The 19,627-nt window shown below is 39.0% G+C and overlaps 1 protein-coding gene across 6 annotated transcripts in view; it reads left to right on the forward strand.

Annotated features, from left to right (window-relative positions):
* The window catches only part of trps1 (trichorhinophalangeal syndrome I), a 114,556-nt gene that overhangs the window by 42,965 nt on the left and 51,964 nt on the right, over nt 1-19,627 (forward strand). For all 6 annotated transcript variants that reach the window (XM_079878301.1, XM_079878306.1, XM_079878305.1 and 3 more), the window contains one exon: nt 2,444-3,026. In XM_079878301.1, coding sequence (XP_079734427.1) covers nt 2,444-3,026 — 583 coding nt within the window. The remainder of the gene's footprint in view (nt 1-2,443; nt 3,027-19,627) is intronic.

Genomic DNA, 19,627 nt, shown 5'->3' on the forward strand with positions numbered 1-19,627 from the left:
GGTGTGTATATATATATATATATATATATATATATATACACATACATACATACATACATATATATATAATAACCATTTTAATATAACTGTTTTAATTAGAACTTAAATGTCTACTTTATTACCTTAATATTAATACTAAGCAGAAGCATTTTAATTGAATCATTAAGGAAAATAAATAAATATAAAAATTAAAATAGCTTTTCTTTTTTTAATACATTTTAAAATGTAATTTAAAGTTTAATTTGTGGAAACCTTGATACTTCTTTAATGATGAGAAAGTTCAAAACAACAGCATTTATTTGAAATAGATTTTTTTCGTAACAATGTAAAAGTCTTTACTGTCACATATTTTTTATTTATAATAAAAAAAATTTGTGATCTACTTATGATTTGTCATTTTTGTAATTTAGATTAACGTTTTAGCAAATAACTGGAATGTCAGTGTAGGATATAAACATGTATGATTAAGTTCAATTTAAAAACTTCACTGTTTCCAGAACTCATGCCAGAAAACAATCAGTTCTGGGTTACAGGGTTTGACAAACATATTTATGCTCCGTGTCAGGGACCAAAGAATATGATTTGTTTTGGAAGCAGCCCGTGCTTTGTTGGAAAACAGTCGAGTTTTGGGGGGGGGGGCGTTGAAGTAGCTATATAGTTTTGTCTGGTATTGATTAATGATAACTCAATGTGTCTGTGTGTCTCTCGCTTATGGTAACTGGTCCTCATAAAACAACTTCATGAAGTTTATATGGTCTTCAGATGTCCATTTATTTCTACATGTGCAAGTGTTTTTCTTTAGATTACCTTTATCTAAAATATGGAAAAAGGAAACAATGTTCATAGGTTGCTTTTTTTTTTTTTTTTTTTACATTTTGGCCTAGCTAAAGAAGTTTTTCAGACTTTGCAAAGTGATACTTGTATATGTGTACCTAAAAAACCTTTTTCTGATGTGTAAACATTGTGTTGTGTGTAATCAAAGGTAAATGCAACGGATTGTACGCTTTCTCACACTTCACCGGTCGCTGGAATGCACCAATGTTTGATCTGCCCCTGCTTTCGTGTACCTAGGAGGAACAAATTACAGCACTGCATGCTGGGAAAGTCAAGCAGCAGCAATGATGAAAAGCACTTTTCCACTCTGTCCCTCGTTTAGTGTCTAGATGGGCAGAGATGTCATCTAGCTGTTTTGCTCTCTTTCGTCTTCTCCCGCTCTTTATCCGTCCTGCTTCGGCACCGAGTCAGATTGTGAGAGGCTGTTTACCGGGTAAAAGATCTCAGGTTTTATTTGTTTTTTTTTGCTTTTCAACTGATTGGTCTTTTTCATAATATAAGGACAATCTTGCAGTGAGATTATGTTTGAAGGATAAGGCTCCAGTGGGCATTTATGACAACACCATCACAGCTTTTGCTTCGAAAAGATGGATAAAAAGCTATGTAAAAAAAAAAAAACAAGTTTTTTTGTTTTTTAATAAAAATATTTTTTTATATAGGTGTGTTTAACTTACGTTGTTGAGCAAAACAACCTTATTTTACTCATAAATTGAAAAACTCCATAGGAAAATGGAGGGAACCAGTGGTGAATTAGTCTTCGGGGTTTTTTTTTTCGAAGATAATTTAATTCCAAAGCTGTGCATATTCACTACTGTTTCTGCATATTCACACTGTTGGATGGATTAGATATCGGCACTCTTGAAACCAAAACGAACTATTGTCAATATAAAGGGTCTTCATTTATACATAATCATATCATAAATGCCAGCCTTTGAGTCCGTGATACTTGATGAGCATGTTAGAACAGGAAAAAAGTGCTTTTTTATTTACAGATGATCTTGAAAAAAGATATTAATAACATGATTTGCCCTGCCTTGAACTATCAACACTAAGGACTATCTTTGCTTTCAAAACCTCTCATTCAATGTAAATACTTCATTGCGGTACGTTTAGCATTTGAAGCCAAACCAAATTCATTTACCAATGAATGGCCATTGTCCAAGCACATCTACTGATGCATGTAAAATAAACATGTTTTTTTCTTTTTTTTTTTTTTGGGTGGGGTGTCAGTTTGACAGTAGTGGATTTCCAACAGCAAGCAGACGCTTATAGAAAATCATTGGTGTTTCTGGAGGGAATGTCACATTCATTTACCTACAGGTTTACAGACTGTTCATTTAGCCAGAGTTTTGAGCAGCTCTTTGTTTCCTTTATTTGGAACAGAACAAAGAGCCATTATGCAGACGAAAATAGCTGACTAAACCGTAATTACACAACATCACGGAGATTCAGACCTAGCTCAGGAGGGCAGAGACGTCAGATTAGGAGAAAGTACACGTAATCATGATGTGCATTCGTCTCTCTAGGGGTAGTAGGCGAAACGACGGTTTCCTGATCTTTTAAGAATGATAAAAATGATCCCTGAGACCATCTCTTGTCCTCTTTGCAGGAGAGTTCACGGCTGCTGTCGTTGTCGGCGTTGTAGTTTCACTGCCACGGACACCTCGGCTCTGCTGGATCACTTCAACTCGGTCCACTGTCAGGACCCCACAGATCCAGCGTCTGCTCCTGCCAACGGATGCTCGGCCCCTTCGACCCTCCGCATCAAAGAGGAGAGCAAAGGTGACCTGAAACTCTACAGCCTGGTGACCCCAGAGCCCAGCCGAGCCGAGACGCTGCCCGTGAAGAGCGAGGCCCAGGACGAGAAGGAGAAGGGCTGGTTTGAAGGAGTCCGAGGCGGAGAGCAACACGTGCAGAGTCTGGTGTGGGTCCCTAAAGAGCGCGCAGGGGAGATTCTTAGGGGAAGCCCTGCCCCGTTCCCTCAATCCACGCTGGGTCTTCTGAACGCGGTGACCTCGGGGGTTAAAGACCAGCAGAAGCTTCGAGACTCATCGGGACTGATCTTCAGCCTCAGCGCTGATGCCAAAGCCTTTCTGCCGGGGACGCCGGCGAGCGGAGAGAAAGCCGGACAGCAGTTCCCGACCTCGACTGAGGGCAAAAGTGCCAAGGAAGAGTCTCAGTCACTCCTACGGGTAAGAGATGATGGTCTATGTCTGTCCACTCTGTTTGGACTTCATGCTTTTCCTTTCCAGTTATTCACACTCTGAGGTCTGAGGGGTTTTCTGGGCCCTGGAGGTGTTCTGATGATATTTGTGCTTATTTCTGTTACTCATAACATTTTAATGGCTAAAGTCTGATCACACTGTTTTCAGGACCAACTCTGCTGCAATGATATGTGAGCAGCCTGCATTTACAAGTTTGTAGTTTTGGGAAAATGACGTTTATTCCTGGGTTAGGGTTAGGGTTAAGGCACTGAAATAAGGCCATAAAACCCATGTGACTGTGCTCAACAATATGGATTTTTTAATTTCTTTGTGCTGGCATAGTCAGTAAATTTTCATTGGCCACTCTAAAAAAGAAAATATCACGTGCATAAATTTATTGCTAAAATGTTTGACTAAAATACTACATATATATATGTGTGTGTGTGTGTGTATATATATATATATATATATATATATATATATATATATATATATATATATATATATATACACAACAATTATTATTATTATTATTATTATTATTTGTCTTAAATACAGATACATATTTTTATTTGAGATATTTTTTCATATTTTTACATGTAATATTTTATTTAAAATATAATTATATAAAAACAAATTTTCTGTAATAATACAACACATTATTTTTTTTAATTATTTTATTTAAAATATAATTATATAAAAATCTAGTAGTGTATTATCATCATCATAATATTGTCTTATTATTATTTGTGTTTTTAAATGCATATATTGTGTTTGCAATGTATATATATATATAAATTTGTTTTATAGGTGTTTTTATTTTTAAATTGAATAACTTATTAAAAATACATATTTTAGCAAAATTTGATCTACATGAGCAATACTGCATACTGCAATTAATCACATCTAACATAAAAGTTTTCGTTTACATATGTGTGTGTATATATTATTATATTTATATATATTGTGTGTGTGTGCGCGCGTGTCTGTGTATATATATATATATATATTTACATAAAGTATATAAAAGTATATTTATTTATATATACATACAGTATATTCACACAGGCTCACATATACTGTATATGTGTTTTTATATATATATATATATATATATATATATATATATATATATATATATATATATATATATATATATATATACAGTATATGTGAGCCTGTGTGAATATATGCATGCTGGTTGTGTTTTCTGTTCAAGACATTGGTACAAATAATTTAATAAGAGTATATGTACGATGTCAACAAATCTGAGATGTATTGTCTGCACAGCATTGACCCGTTCTGAAACTCTCTCACTGGCCGTCCTTGTTTTTGAGCCCTGACCTGAGAACATCTGCAGTGTTTCTGTTGGCCTGGAGGACCAGTGTCCATGACAGTAAAGTCTTATCAATTGCTTCTCTGTGCCTATCATACTGAGCAGCCTGCTTGTTGTCAAGCTTAAAGGGATACTTCAGGATTTAGCATTAAGCTTTGTATTAGTAGAAAACCTGTAGTATTTTCGAATTACCATGCTTTCCTCCCTCATATCCCCCTGAGACGAGAGATTTATGTATTTTTTGTCTGGAAAAAATCCTCAGATGACGCAAAAATCGTCATTTTGCGTCATCGGAGGATTTTCTGGCCAGAGGCTAAAGACTACAGCCAGTAGAAGGAGCTGTCCCGCATGTGTTCAACCCGCCCATAGAGGGTGGGATCTCACTCACAGAATGTACACATAGTGTCAGCCGTCTTTCTTTGGAAGCTAAGCTAGCAGGCTCTTGTTCTGTGGAGAAAGCTGAGTAGTAGGGGTTACCATCCTCTTTTTCCCGGACATGTCCGGTCGTCGATATCGTGCAAAATGTCCGGGATTCGGCTTTTGCTTTCTGCGGTCGCCATTCATTGTTTACGTGCACACCTTTTGTTTCAATCTAACTGAATTCATTCCGATTGGTGAATCTGAATGTAGTGTTTACATGAACGCTAAACAAGTGATCGGTTGATGTGCGTTTTAACATTGCTAAGAAAATTCCCGCTCCTCCGTGAGAGATACGAGACCGCTGCGTCTCAGAGGTGTCGCTCATCAGTAATCACGCCACCGGCCTCACGCCGTTCTCCCGCGGCCTCGTCCTGCTCGCCACAGTAAACATGATGAATGGCGACTGTAGAACACAAAAGCCGAATCCCGAACATTTTGGGCGATCTCGAAATCCCAGGCAAACTCGTCACGGAGACTCACTAGTAGCCTAACCTTGTTGTTTTCAACTGCGCTCTCTAACCGGTAGGCGTGGCTTGGGAGTGGCCTCCTAGGGCAGCGAAGCAAGTGCATTCTGGGAGTTGTTGTCTTTCATCCACATAAGCCAAAAATACATTTTCTGGCTTTTCTCAGTCTAGAAAGCTCCAAATTCAAAAATTTCTTCACATTTCTTCTACATAAATGACCTATTTTAAATACACATTCATCTTTCCAGAGGTGAAGTATCCCTTTAAGTTGTGTGTGTATGTGTGTGTGTGATCATCCTGAAGTCAGTATGTGCAGAGACCCTCTGCAGCTTAAAAACCTGGACAAACTAATTGATGCAGTTACACAGAGCCATCGAGGTCCTCATCTCTGAGAGACAAACAAAACTGAAAAAACTGGAGCATATACGTTCTCTGAGCTTTGGGTAGTGGACTATATACTCAAATCTGATGGAAAGATATAATAGGGAGTACAAGGGCATTGCAACAAATAACAAGACACTGGATTCACAGGTGACACATTCCAAAAAAAGCCCTTTACCCTCAAATTTCTGATCACTGCACACCTCAATGATGGAAATTATGACCGACAGGCCTTGTGAGGAAGCAGTGCTTTACTGGAGGCTTATTTCAGTTAAAAAGCTCACATTAGAGATCTTGTTTGTTAACACATTTATAGCATTTACTTGCAGCACTGTATTGATATCACTCAACAATTCTGGTTAGATTCTGCAGACTCTATTTAAATTTAAAATATAATTTTACCATTAGACATGCTCTATTTTAAAATCTACTTTTTAGACTGACTATTTATTCATTTTAGACTTTTTGACTATACATTTTAACATTACATTTTTAGAAATCGCCCATTGATTTACATGACATTTTCAGCATTCATTGAAACCATTGCAGCGTTTGCATAATTGAATTGTGATTGGTCCAGTCATCCTTATATTTACCATTTATGACATACGCTGAGGATCATGTCATTGTTAAAGCGGATTGCATATGATTGAATATATTTACGTATTCTTTTGCAGCCTTGCAAGCCTTAATGTTGCCTTCATAAAATGCAAATCTGAGTTGAAAATTCCTGCGTCAATGTCAGAAGATGAATACATATCATTAAATGTGTGTTGGTTACAGTGAGCTGAACGTAATGGCTGCATGTCTTATATCTGTAACATTGTATTTGCGTTTCTGTCTTCCCATATTCCACGGTCTCTGTCAATCGGATAACATGGTGAATCTGACACAGTGGTTTCAGCTGCACAGAAGCATGTGTTGCGAGTCTATAAAAATCAGGACGTATAGTGTCTCTGTTATACTAGTTGCGATCAGGGCTCTTTTTTTTCCACACAGTTGTTAAAGGTGAGCAGAAAAAAGACAGGCGGAGACTGCTTAAAGATGCACAGCTAGTGAAAGTAGGAGTTCTACAAAGGCTTTTTTATGTAATGTATTCACTGTCTGACATTTCCAGCAGAATTGGGCTGCGGTTAAATGTTAAATGCAAACCCAAGGTCGTGCGATGGTGTGTATTCAACAGCTCTGTATATTTATGTGCGCGTTAAAGCTCCCCGTTCTTCTTTGATCTTCACGTCGACTGACAGCAAGAGGAAGGAGTGGCTCTCCCGCAACTTTCTGACATAATTTCCGCTTGTTTGCCTGTATTTTAACGCTGAGCTCTGAGTAACAAGAGGCCCCTGCTGGGAATCGTTCCTTCCTGTGCATCTCCAATCCAAAAGGCATCACTGTCTGATGTAACTGGCCCAAAAAAAAAGAAAAGCAAGGGGAACGGGAATGGGTTTTCCTCCCTGGATGGTTCTGGAAAGGGTTGGCAGGAGAGAAGGCCAGGCGTGGTCCGCTCGGTGGTTAAGTCATTAGGCTAGGCGTGTCGAGAGTGTGTGAAAGCTTCGGGGTGGAGGTGGAGGCCTCGCTCTAGCCCTCAGGAAATGTTGAATCAGAACATTTTTTGGGACTGCTAGGGCTTAATGGGACTCAGAAGGGATCTGAAGTCCGTCACAATATTTTTTGAGTTACCATGACTTGGCGTGTGAGTCATCTATCGTATTATGAAACCCGGCTCAGCCAGGGAGGGGTTCCTCACCGAGGAACCTGAAGAACCCAGTCTGGAGCCAAAGCTCACACAGACCTGATTCAGGTCTCGGAGAGGAGATTGATAACTGAGACGGAGACTTTGTGATGAGGGGTTTGGCTTGGGAGGTGCTTTTAGAAACTGGAGAGCTAATGGTTTCTTTCCTGCTCTTCCTGGTTTTTGTTGCATATTTGCCTATTTAGTCTTATTGCAAGAGCAAAAATCTGAGAGAAAAAAAGAGATTTTGATATCTGAACTCAAGCACATAATAGTGAAACATAAGTGATTCATCATTTTTTAATTCTTTTAGTTTTGTTGTTGTTGTCTTCCCACCTTCACATATTAGATAATGTGTTCGCATTATATGCCACCTTTGGCCAACTTTTATTAGCCGTTTGCATTAATTGAGAAAAGAAAGACCTGCATCGCCTACAATTTCTATGATCTTCTTCCAGCCTCCCACTTAGTGACTAAGTTACCACAATTGATAGAGTGGGATAAAGTTAAATTTCACTTTTTTCCTTCACAGTTTTGAGTTTATTTTATGATATACGTGTACTTTTGTCAAAATTAGCATTTAAAAATTTGATCTACGTTGGGCTAACCTTCAACTTCAGATTATTTTACACTCAAGCATGAGCATAATTTTTCCTCAACGATGAATCATTGAGCAATAATGTAGAGGGTCTGGATGCCAGCTTTTCTTTTGGAGAAGAACTTAGTATAATGTATAATTTTTGTCCACTATGAGCCATAGAAACCATTGTATGTTAATTTTTGTGTGTGTGTATATGTATATATATATATATTTAGTGTAATTTTTTTTGGTAATTTTGTTATGTGCGTTTGTCTATTTCGGATTCATTTAATTTTATTTCAGTTTTTCATTAGTTTATTTATTTCCAGTTAATAATTTTAATTCTTATGCTTGGTTACATTTCTAGATTTAATTTAGCTTAAGTTTTTCAACTAATATTTATATTTTTTTATTTCTGCTTTATTTCAATTAACAGATTAGTGGGTTTAGTTTTAGTTATCAATATTAACCCTGATCTACATTCCTCTCCATATTTACACCTATGCATTCATGTTAGGACATTTGATTTGTATTTTAAGGAGTTTTTTTCTGACGTCTAGCATTGTTATAAAACATCTAGCGCTGCTCCTGACTAAAGATTTTTCTAGCCGATTAATTGAGCCATTAATCGACTAATTGTTTGTTTATATGAATTAAAATAGTTCAATATATACTGCAGGGAATACTAAACCATAATGAACCTTTAATATATAGGCATAATATAGCCTATTCCACGCTCAAGCGCACACATAGCTTGCTGCAGAGCTCCGTCAAAAGTAATGATTATGAATGTGGCAAGGAGACATTTTGATTTATTTATTAATTAACTAGAGTTATCTGTGTCACTGTCAGTGTCAGTGAAGTTGAAAATACTGACTCATATTCCATAATCAGTGATTGGTTCATTTAAAAGTAGACATTTCAAGCTTTCTATAGATATATTTCTCATGCATGTGAGGTAAGCAGCCTATACGCTGAGTTTCGGTTCATTGATGTGACGCGTTCCATTTCACGGAGAACGAGACGTCAGAAAACGCATTCTGTTTGCTTTCTTTAATTTACAAAGGCACACTCTTGTTATTATTGTGAGTTTACTTTGATAAAAGTACTTTACAGTTTAGAATGATGTATTACTCTTATCTGTATGACCGAAATGATGTAGTATTATAAGTTTCCACTGTGAACTCCATGTTGTGCAGTAAGCACTCTAATACTTTAGCTTCCACACTCCGCACAAACACTTGGATTAGATATGTGCCTAATAATAATAGCGCACGGTGAACGTTAGAGCGAGCGAGCGAGTGGCCAAGTTACTTCCACGTTTCAAATGTTAAGCCATATTTGAGGTCGACGGATGATAGGCGAACGTTTGGATTTCCTACTGAAGTGTCTGGTTTGCCCTTGACAGTCAGTGACTCTGATTTCCAGCTTCCTCACACCCATAGAGAGCCGTTCTCCCCCTGTGTCAGCGTTCGGCTGCTGGCCCGTTACCGGCGTCTCCTCATGCCAGAGCTCATTACTCCTGGTCCAGTGTTCTCCTGCATGCTACCCAGAATCCAACTCGTCCAGCGATCAGCAATTAACCCCTCCGGTGAATTGTGGCTGTGCCCTGCCACACAATCATTGTTTAGGGTTGTGTTCAAAAGGGACACTGTTTTTTGCAGTTGACCTCCTGCCAGTTGCGGGTCACGTTAATTGCCCCAGATTGATATTCCCGCTGTGCTCGGTGCTGGAGTTGGTCAACCCCTGGAGCAAACGGATATGTTTTTTCATCTGTGAAGACTAATCATGCGGTTATCCTTTTATGTTGCCTCTCAGTGCACTTCAGTATCTCTAAAGATAGTCCTATTGCTATTACCTAATTAAGCCTCCAGCCACAAACCCTGCAGATCATCCCAGTGCTCTTTTACTACTTAGACTTTCCTAACTTAACCCTCTGTCTAGCACTGAAAATGCTAGTTTTGCGTGAGGATCTCTAGAATAGTTTTTGATGTGATTTGCGTTGAGAGAACTTTTCCTACCCTTTGTCTGATTTGATTATTTTGACTCTTTAAAAAAAAAAAAAACACCAGCCAGGAGTCAGCAGATGTGAGGATTACTGCACTATTGGTACCAAATAAAACTGTACAAATAATTACTTTTTCCAAACAGGCTTCCCAAACATTTCCTCCAGGTGCCCATTGGCCAGACAAACAAGTAGTTTTACATTGATTGAATCTAGGGATCAACTGGTAAATGCGAGAAACATATTTCTACATTGAAGGCCATTCAAAAGTAGCTGTGTAAACCAAGGCATTTTATTTTATTTTATTTTATTTTATTTTATTTTATTTTATTTTATTTTATTTTATTTTATTTTATTTTATTTTATTTTATTTTATTTTATTTTAGTTTAGTTTAGTTTAGTATTATTTTTTTTATGACTCCTAAAAACATTATATATTATATTATATTATATTGATGAATTAGATGATATATATTTTTTATGAATTCTTTTATTTTTAACACTAAAACTAGTGTTAAAACTCTTTGACAAGGTCAGCGACAATCTGTTTGCATCGAGAGAGAGAGAGAGAGAGAGAGAGAGAGAGAGAGAGAGAGAGAGAGAGAGAGAGAGAGAGAGAGAGAGAGAGAGAGAGAGAGAGAGAGAGAGAGAGAGAGAGAGAGAGAGAGAGAGAGAGAGCGTACAGGCATGTGAAGCCAAACTTCTGGCTCTCAGCTCCGTTTTTTTTCTCCGTTTCCTTTTGTTTCTCTTCATGTGTGGTCACCTTCCCTGGAACTTTTTCCATCCCAGATTTCTATTTAGATGTAAGTGTGGCCACGTTTGATCCCAATCTGACACCAAGCCTGGCTGTGGATTCCAGCGTCCAGCACCGCCTGGCCCACATCAAAGAGACAGGAGCCCCTTTTTGTTCCTTAACGAATACAATCTGCCATTTAATTTGTGCGCCGTGTCGGATTAACCGGGCCTCCGAGGAAGGTGACATTCGCTGTTTTCTCCCTTTCCTTTTTCACATGCTTCTTCGCCCACCTCCTTGGGTTGTAGTTCAGCAAGCATTTAGTTGACGTTAAATATGCCGTGCGGATAGACAGCGGGAGAGGGAACTGGTGAAAGGATGAAAGGAGAAGGAGTCTGGGTAGATGCTGATTAGCTTCACTTTACAGCCTAATGAAGAGACAGCTTACCTATTAGTCTGCCGAATCCGAGTGTCAGGTGCCAGGCTTCAGGATTTAGGAGACGACACTGCTACAGAAACCGTTGCGATGCAACAGCAAGCTCGTATGTGGGAGCGATGGATCAGGAGGAGGAGCCAGAGTCCTCTAAACACACACACAACACAAAACAGTAGTGCTTGGCAGCGTGTAAATGTGTGATTACCTTGTGGAATGATTTGCGGGCGGAGGTGCAGTGACACGAGATCCGCAAAAGCTGCTGTTTTACCCAAGGGCCAGACGTCCTCTCTAACCAGGCTTTACCAAACCTGAGGCTGATGTTTGAAGAACGATACGCTTGTCTCCCAAATATATACTATCATGATAATTGGGTGCCAAATCGATATATATTGCGATTTTTATGAATTGCAATTCTACAAGTATTGAGCTTCGATATTACGCTGGAAATCCAGAGTTCTCGCGAGAGCACAAGTTGAATTTGCTCAGCGAGTTTACTCTGGCGTCAAGTAATGATGCTCATTAAATATGCCCTTGTATCCAAGCTGCGCCAATCACATCGGGTTATCTGATATAGGCGGGCCAGAGGCGAGCTAAAGATGACGACAGTGCTGTGACGTCGAAGTCATTAGTAAACATTGCAAGATGGCTATGGATGAACACCAGTTGTTTGAAACGGCTTTGGCCGCTACAATGAACGAGTTAGACTTGGCTTTTTATCTAAAAGAGGAACAGAAGACGGCTCTCGAATCCTCCCTTTGCAAGAAGGGCGTTTTTGCTGCTTTGCCGACCGGATACGGCAAGAGTCTAATCTACCAGTTAGCTCCGCTGGTAGCTAAGCATATAGGGCCTGTTGTGATTGGTCGAAGTGTTATCCAATTGCATGCAGTGAGATTTTCAAATGTATGCTTGGTGCCGCCCCTCGAGCTGGCCGATTTTCATTAGTCGATGCCAGACCATTAATCTTTCACATTTAGGTCTGGATTTCCAGGCTACTTCAATATTGCAATGTATTGCGCTTTTCGTTTTGGGACAAAATGTTATCATAAACTTATATGGACTGTATACGACGAGTCATATTTACAAAAGCAGTTTTATTCCAGGAGCATCAATCAGTATCATCCTACAAAATGGTCATTTTGAATCCTTGGACTTCACCGTTGTAATCTCTATCACTGTATTTTTTAAGATTATGTGCCAGATTTACTAACAGCTTACTCCAGTGCAAACCCACTTTTGGCGTTATAAACTTCTGTCAAGATTTACTAAAGACACGCAGTGAGAAATTAGCACTGAAAAGGTGTGGACACAGTTATTTTTGCGGATGATCTTATTGCATATGCATTTATTGGAGTTTCCCTTTCAGATGCAAAATTTATAGGAGGAGAGTATTTAAATGAATCGTGCCAGGTGGTTTACTAAGGTTTGCGCTAGCCAATTTACAGTTTTTTTGCACCATTATTTACCGCCCCAAAAAAGCACGTCTTAAACCATATGCTGATTTGCGCTGCTCTTGGTTGATTGTGTTGGTCATTATAGAAATGATCCGGCTGCGTCTGTTCTTTAATTTGCGAGTCGTCAGTAGATCACGCGCAGAACTTTCCACTTCCATCAGCGTTTTTTTGGAATTGCGCTCTCACGCTAATTTGCCATTTTTAGTAAATCTGGCCCTAGGTAATTTCACTGTGTATGACTGAGTAGTTATATAGGTTTATAGTGGCTGATTTTACTGTTAGGAGTACATAGAATATAAAAACATTTTAACGTCATATACTGAAGGCTTTGATTACTATAAACAGACTGCTTTAGTGACTTCAGTGCAGGTTACATGATGCTAGTAGGTGGTGGCAATTGAATATGAATTATATCAATTGTGAATCTTGTGAATAGTGTGTTGACTCTGGATGCATGTGGGAGATATGAATGAATGTCTATGTTTTGGTGTGTCCATGACATGGAGTGGCAGATGTCAGAGGGGTTGTTAATCTGGTTGCACAGGTGTGAAGTTGAAGTGCTTTGCACCGTTCTGCAGACAGATGGTTTCTCTCCCCCCCCACCCCCACCACCTTTCACCACCGTTTCTGCAACGTAAGGCTTCTCTCCGGGTATCGTGCTGACTCGGCAACCCCTTCATGCACATCCGGGAGCGTAATGTGGAGAAGCATCACCCAATCTGCCCATCTCAGTGCCATCTCCAGCCCCTCTCCAGGTGAGAACGGCCGAGCAACCGGTGTCATTTTCTCCTGCTGATCCCCAAAATACCAATTCATTTCTCTCAAGTCAGATTTCCCCGCACCTGCACAAAACCACTGGAACTAACAATTAATTTCTCCAAGCACATCGTGTCCACATGCCTCTGAATGCACGATTACCCTCCGAGTATCAAAGAGGGATTGTAGCTTAGGAACAGTAAACTTTGATTGCAACAAGCATGTTCTTCATTAGGGATCTATTAGAATCTGTTTAGCATATTTATGTTGCATATGGATATGTTTTGCATATATCTAGATCAAAGGCTTGTTTGGATACTGTACCCAGGAGAGCGTTCTTGTTTCTTTTTAAGATGGTAAAAGAACATGCTAAAAGTAGAAGAACGATAATCAGTTTTACATTGAGCAGGACTGCATTTTAAGATTTAGATTTTAGATCAGATTTAATAGAAGGAATACGAGTGTTAGCTGGAGTGATTGTAACATTTGTTGAAAAATAAATAAATAAAATGGCCCTATTGTATAATTGGTTTAATGCTTAATTTCACCATTTATATGGTACAAATTATTTTAGCCATTGTGAATAATGTGCATATTAACACACAAGCCTTATTGCCTACACTCATTATTTAGATTATTATTTACGCCAGTAGGTGGCGACAAAAGACTGTCTAAAAGTAAGTGAGTCATTGAATCATTCAGTCAACGTTTCGTTTAACAACACTGATTCATTTAGGAACGAAAATAGGGGCTGTGTTTAAAATCGCACCCTACACCCTCATTCACTATTCCCTACATTACTCCACTAATATAGTCCACTTGAAACAAGTGAGTGAACACAGTCACAGAGTGCGCCGAAAGGGCTGATGCTTTTGCATAATTTGTTCTTGCTGTTTAATAATCATTTAAAACTTAGCAAACTGGCAGCTCCTGTAGTAATGAAAAGATTGATCTTGAATTTTAACTGTGTGTGTGTGTGGTTGAACAGTTTTATAAAAGTAATATCATACTTGCAGTCTGAATATCAGCACATATTTTGAACACCAGCACTTTTCTATGACATTGCTTGGATGTAATTAATGAATGTGTGAATAATATTGTTATAATAATAAATAATTATCATTAAATAGCCCCTGTCCCCCCTGTGGTTCCTCTATTCCGGTGAAATGCAGTACTAGTTAAACTAACATTGCTTTTTTTACTGTATTGCTCATTCCTTGCTACTCTTTACCATTGCAAACACCTGTATCTTCTCCAGCTTTGCCTGCTCTCGAGTGAAGAGCAATCTCTTTGTATTGCGTTTCCAATTTGTGTATTTATTATGTGACAAATACACCTTAAAGTTCCTTAACCATAGCACTCAATTGACTGCGAAAGGTTCTCAGGCCTCGAAGTGCGAGTAAATGCAAGCACAGCGTAAATGAGTCATTGCGAGGAGAAAGGCTTGTGATAAACACTACGTCTACTTCGGGCAGGCCTGAAATGAAATTCATTAGGTCTGCCATCGTTTACATTTCCGCCCGCTGCCTCAAATTATATTTAGTGACAGCTGCTTTGATAAGCCACACTGTAAGTTTCTGGGACTATTGAATTTCCATCGGGATTTCTTCCTTAATGTGTTTCATTTTCTTCTCTATAGCCTTTTCTTTTTCTCGTCCTCCGTCCCCTTTTGTAATGGTGTGAAGCCAGTCCTGAGGAGGAATATTACATGGTTCCACCTCGCCGGTGCAGATGAATGGGGTGGGTGGAGCCGCCTGTTTCCCGACGAGACGAAAAAATAGGCAAATGATAAATGATCTTTTCTTCTGATCATCATCGTAAGTCTTTAATTACTGATGACATTTTACAGATGACCAGGCCCTCTAATCTCTCTCTTCAGCCGGCCCTACCTGTGTATACAGCTGAGTTTCACAACAGAACAGCTTTTATTTTCTCTTTTGCTTTTTATTGTTGACTCTCTGTCTGTTTAGAGAGCTCACCACATGATACAGGGACCAACTTGGCATACAGGACACTTTCCATGAAGGTACAAAATAGGGCCATTCTCTTTTTCTTATTCAACAAATGGTCAGTGAAACGAGGTGCTTAACCTTTAGAAAATGCTGATCGTGTGTCCCCAAGAGGTCAAAATAAATATTAAATGAGCTGCTTTCTCTTTCTATTCATTTTAAATGAGCTTTGCAGGTTTTACAACCAAATTTTCGCTTTAAATGCTCTCATTTGTGTTTCGTTTTTCTAGCAATAAACATTGAATAACAATCAAAGTTTGAATAGTTTTTGGTAATGCAAATTGGGTTAATGATGAGAGAAAAAAAACGTTTTGAATAGCAATTCAACAGATAATATCAAAAACATGCCTATTTAAATATTTCAATGCTTTTTATATTATTTTAAGTCGTTGGATACAGTCAAGAAGGAGACAGTTTTAAGGGCAGATACAGACGTTTGATGTTTAAAACTAGACTAGTCATGCTAGGTTTATATTTTTTAAATGATCTTGAAGATCTCACAAAAAAGTGCTAAAACGTTTTGAGATATCAAAGTGCACCTTATTCTTGGAAAGTGCCACAGATTCCTGTAACACTGCTGGTTTTTTATGCCACAAAATTGTGGGTTACCAACTAGAGAGGCCATGAAAGGTTGCAATTTACCTCAAAAGATTAGAAGCACAACACAGCGATGTTTATCTTTGTGTGTCTATATCTTGCCAATAAAATACATGTTTGTAGACCATTTTCAAGATGGTATTATCTACAACATGAGCTGTTTTCCAATAGCACACAGTCCTTCCATCTAATTTAACTGGGCTATGCTTTCTATGCCCAGTTGTTCCTAGCAGAATGGAAGCTTGGCAGGATTATTGGTTGGTTGCCCTTTCAGGAAGTCGGCCTCACTGACAGAAAGATGACCAAGGTTATTTTCCTTTGGTGATAATAAGTAATGGCTTATATAGATCAGTGAGCTCTAATCACAGATTCCTCCCCGCATCTCATTACTTCAACATTCTTTTAGCTGTATCAGCGGCAGCGGTTCTTGGGCGATAATTTCCTCATCGTTCAGTGCTGAGTGGATCAGAGTTCTGGACGAGATGCAACGGAATGACAATCCGCTGGCCAGAAAAGAGGAGGCAGAGAACAGGCTGTACCTAAAGACTTATTTTATAAGAAATACAATTTTTTGCTAAAATGAGAAAAAAAAAATGGAGCTGATTCTCTTTGTCCTTTGTTCTCAGGGAAGCTAATTAGAGTGTTAAACTTTTAAAGCTGTATTTATTTTTATTTTTTAAAGGAAGATCCCTCATTAAATTCTCTCCATATTTCTGTGCTTTTTAACAAACACTTCGCAATGCACTTGGAATATTTTGCACTGATTGTCTTTGCCCTTTTCTGGTCATGTAGATAAAGGCGAATGCTGCAGGGTTGATTTGAGGATAATACACTTCTTCCTAGGCCTGCTGGATTAATCAGAATTGATTTTTGATTTTGATTTTGGCTTCCGACTATTATGAAAACAGGATAATCAAGGTAAAACGATTATTGTGCCGCTTCCGCATTCAATCAAGCGCACCTTCCTTTGAGTGAGTGTTGTGAAATGCACTCCACTGTTGCTAAACTGTGGGACGTGTTTGATATTAAACAGAGTTATTAACAGCGCATTAAAGGGATACTTCAGGATTTAGCATTAAGCTTTGTATCTGTAGAAAACCTGTAGTATTTTCGAATTACCATGCTTTCCTCCCTCATATCCCCCTGAGACGAGAGATTTATGTATTTTTTTTGTCTGGAAAAAATCCTCCGATGACGGAAAAATCGTCATTTTGCGCCATCGGAGGATTTTTTGGCCAGAGGCTAAAGACTACAGTCTGTAGGAGTAGCTAGTTCCTCTTGTTTTCAACCCGCCCATAGAGGGTGGGATCTCACTCACAGAATGTACAAACAGTGTCAGCCATCTGTTATTTGGACGGGTTCTTATTCTGTGGAGAAAGCTGAGTAGTAGGGGTTACCATACATCCTCTTTTTCCCGGACATGTCCGGCCGTCGAAATCGTCCAAAATGTCCATTCTGGGGGTTGTTGTCTTTCATCCACATGAGCCAAAAAATACATTTTCTGGCTTTTCTCATTGTAGAAGACTCCAAATTCAAAAATAATTTCACATTTCTACTACATAAATGACCCAATTTAAATAAACATTCATCTTTCCAGAGGTGAAGTATCCCTTTAAGCTGCAAAAGAGTTCATGTTTCATGGGTGGCTTTCTGTGTGCGCTCTGAGTCTGAGCCGAATGCGGATAAGCAAATGGGCTTCGGATATGCACCTTAATGCGTACACACAATGTCAAAATGCCTTTTTGGAGAGTATTCACATAAACACAGTAGGCTATGTATTAAGTATACACGTAACATACACAGTTGGGTACGAAAACGCATGTGTAACAGCATATTGGATCCGTGCATTAGCTCTTAAAGTGACAGCAGCCTAATAAACCTGATGCAGTCTAGGAAAATCACTCACTGATCTTGACTGAATAACTTAATATAGAATAACATCTATATTTAATGTGTACATTAAGACTATGCAGTGTTATTTTACATATTCAATTTTTTACTTATCTGAATATCAATGTGTGTACATCTTCATGAAAAACTTAAACACTATTTATTTATTTAGTATTTTCATTCTGTTGTATTCGTTAATTTTGTTACTTGTTGTATTGCTGACTGTTTACTTGTATTATGTATTTATTTTGAGGCCCTTTTTCTTACGTTAGTTAACCTAGTATTAGTTTTTGATAAAGGATTGATAATTGTGAAAATTCAGTGATATTTAAAATGACTCATATCGTGAAATAAGACTTTGATCATATCGTGATTATGATTTTTTTTTTGTCCTGCAAATTTGCACATAAATCTTGAACAGCTCGTCCACAGCTTGGGCTCAGTTTGCAGAATGTTTCGGGTTATGGTTTGAATGCTCTGCTTACACAGAACTTATTGTTCTTTTATTGCCGTTCTTAGCAAGTTTTTGTTAATGTCTGTGTTTGTTTGTCATCGAGCGTGCGTGTGTGTGTTTGTGTTTCCCGTCCATTTGTGTTCTAGAACCGTGCTAATGCTGCTCAGACAGGAAGTGGAAAAACTTCCCCCACATCTCGCAGACGAATTCTGTAACAGAGTGCCACATTTTATGAGCAAGGACGGGAGGGAAGAGAAAAAAAAAAAAAAAGTGTGTGAGTACCTGCTGTAGTGTACGGTCTGAGAGCATGACCTCACCGTCTGAGGGGGCGGAATACACTGAGCCGTTTCAACAGTCTTCCAGGACGCCCCTGTTTATTTTTGTCTATGGAATGATGGGAAATTTGACTGCTGCAGAAACAAACTGACACCCTTGTGCACCAGCCGGCCAGTGTGCGTTTGTGTGCGTTTGTGTGTTCGTCCTGTTTCTGGGGTTTGGCTGCTCTGGGCAGGAGGAGGTGGAATGGAAAGGATGGCGAGGTTGTGAGCAAAGTTTGCTGTTCCGTGGCCCATAATGGTCAGATTGTGTTTAAAGCTGAAGCAAGACATAATCGGCGGTAATTCACTCATGTGTCTGTCTGCCATGATTACATCCTTCTCCACCATCCTAAATCAAGTCCTTTCAGTTACGGCCAGCTGCTCTCATAACATGTTTGCTCAGCGTCGGTCCCACACGCCACGTGAATTTCCACGCCGTTTTTAGAGAGCGATTAATTTATCGACTTTGAGTCTGAATGGCACTTATGTCAAGTTGCACCGCACCTTCTGTTATTTTTGGCCGCACGCCTCGCTTAGCCTATATTCGCACAGAACCGGGAATGTTTACGCCATGAGGAAAAGACTTGCATTGTTATGGAAACCTGATGTTATGTGCAACTATCTTTCCATTTGAAAGCCCAAATCCAAACGTGGTTCTCCTTATGTTGCTTTATGTGGTAGCAGGTTGGACCGTGTTCACTGTTTTGTGCGCCCACCCTTCAAACGTTCCAGCCACAGCTGCACCGAATCACCTTGTTAAATAGTGCCGGAAACCTGCCTCCTTACCACCCACGTCTGCTTTCATTCACCAAAACCTTTATAATGATAATAAATGTCAGCGATAATAAAACTTTGCCAACCCCACCTTCCCGTGACGTTATTTACATTTGAACCCGGGCGAAATTTTAAAACGAGAGGGTGTAACGTTATCTGGGTCGGGAGATGCCATGCAAAACACAAGCGCGCCCAGTATATCGTTGACAAGTGTAATTTCTTCACTGACAGGATGGTGGTTAGAGTTATTTTTATGC

The sequence above is a fragment of the Squalius cephalus genome (genome assembly GCF_949319135.1).
Source record: "Squalius cephalus genome assembly, chromosome: 8".
In the NCBI taxonomy this organism is placed as follows: Eukaryota; Metazoa; Chordata; class Actinopteri; order Cypriniformes; family Leuciscidae; genus Squalius; species Squalius cephalus.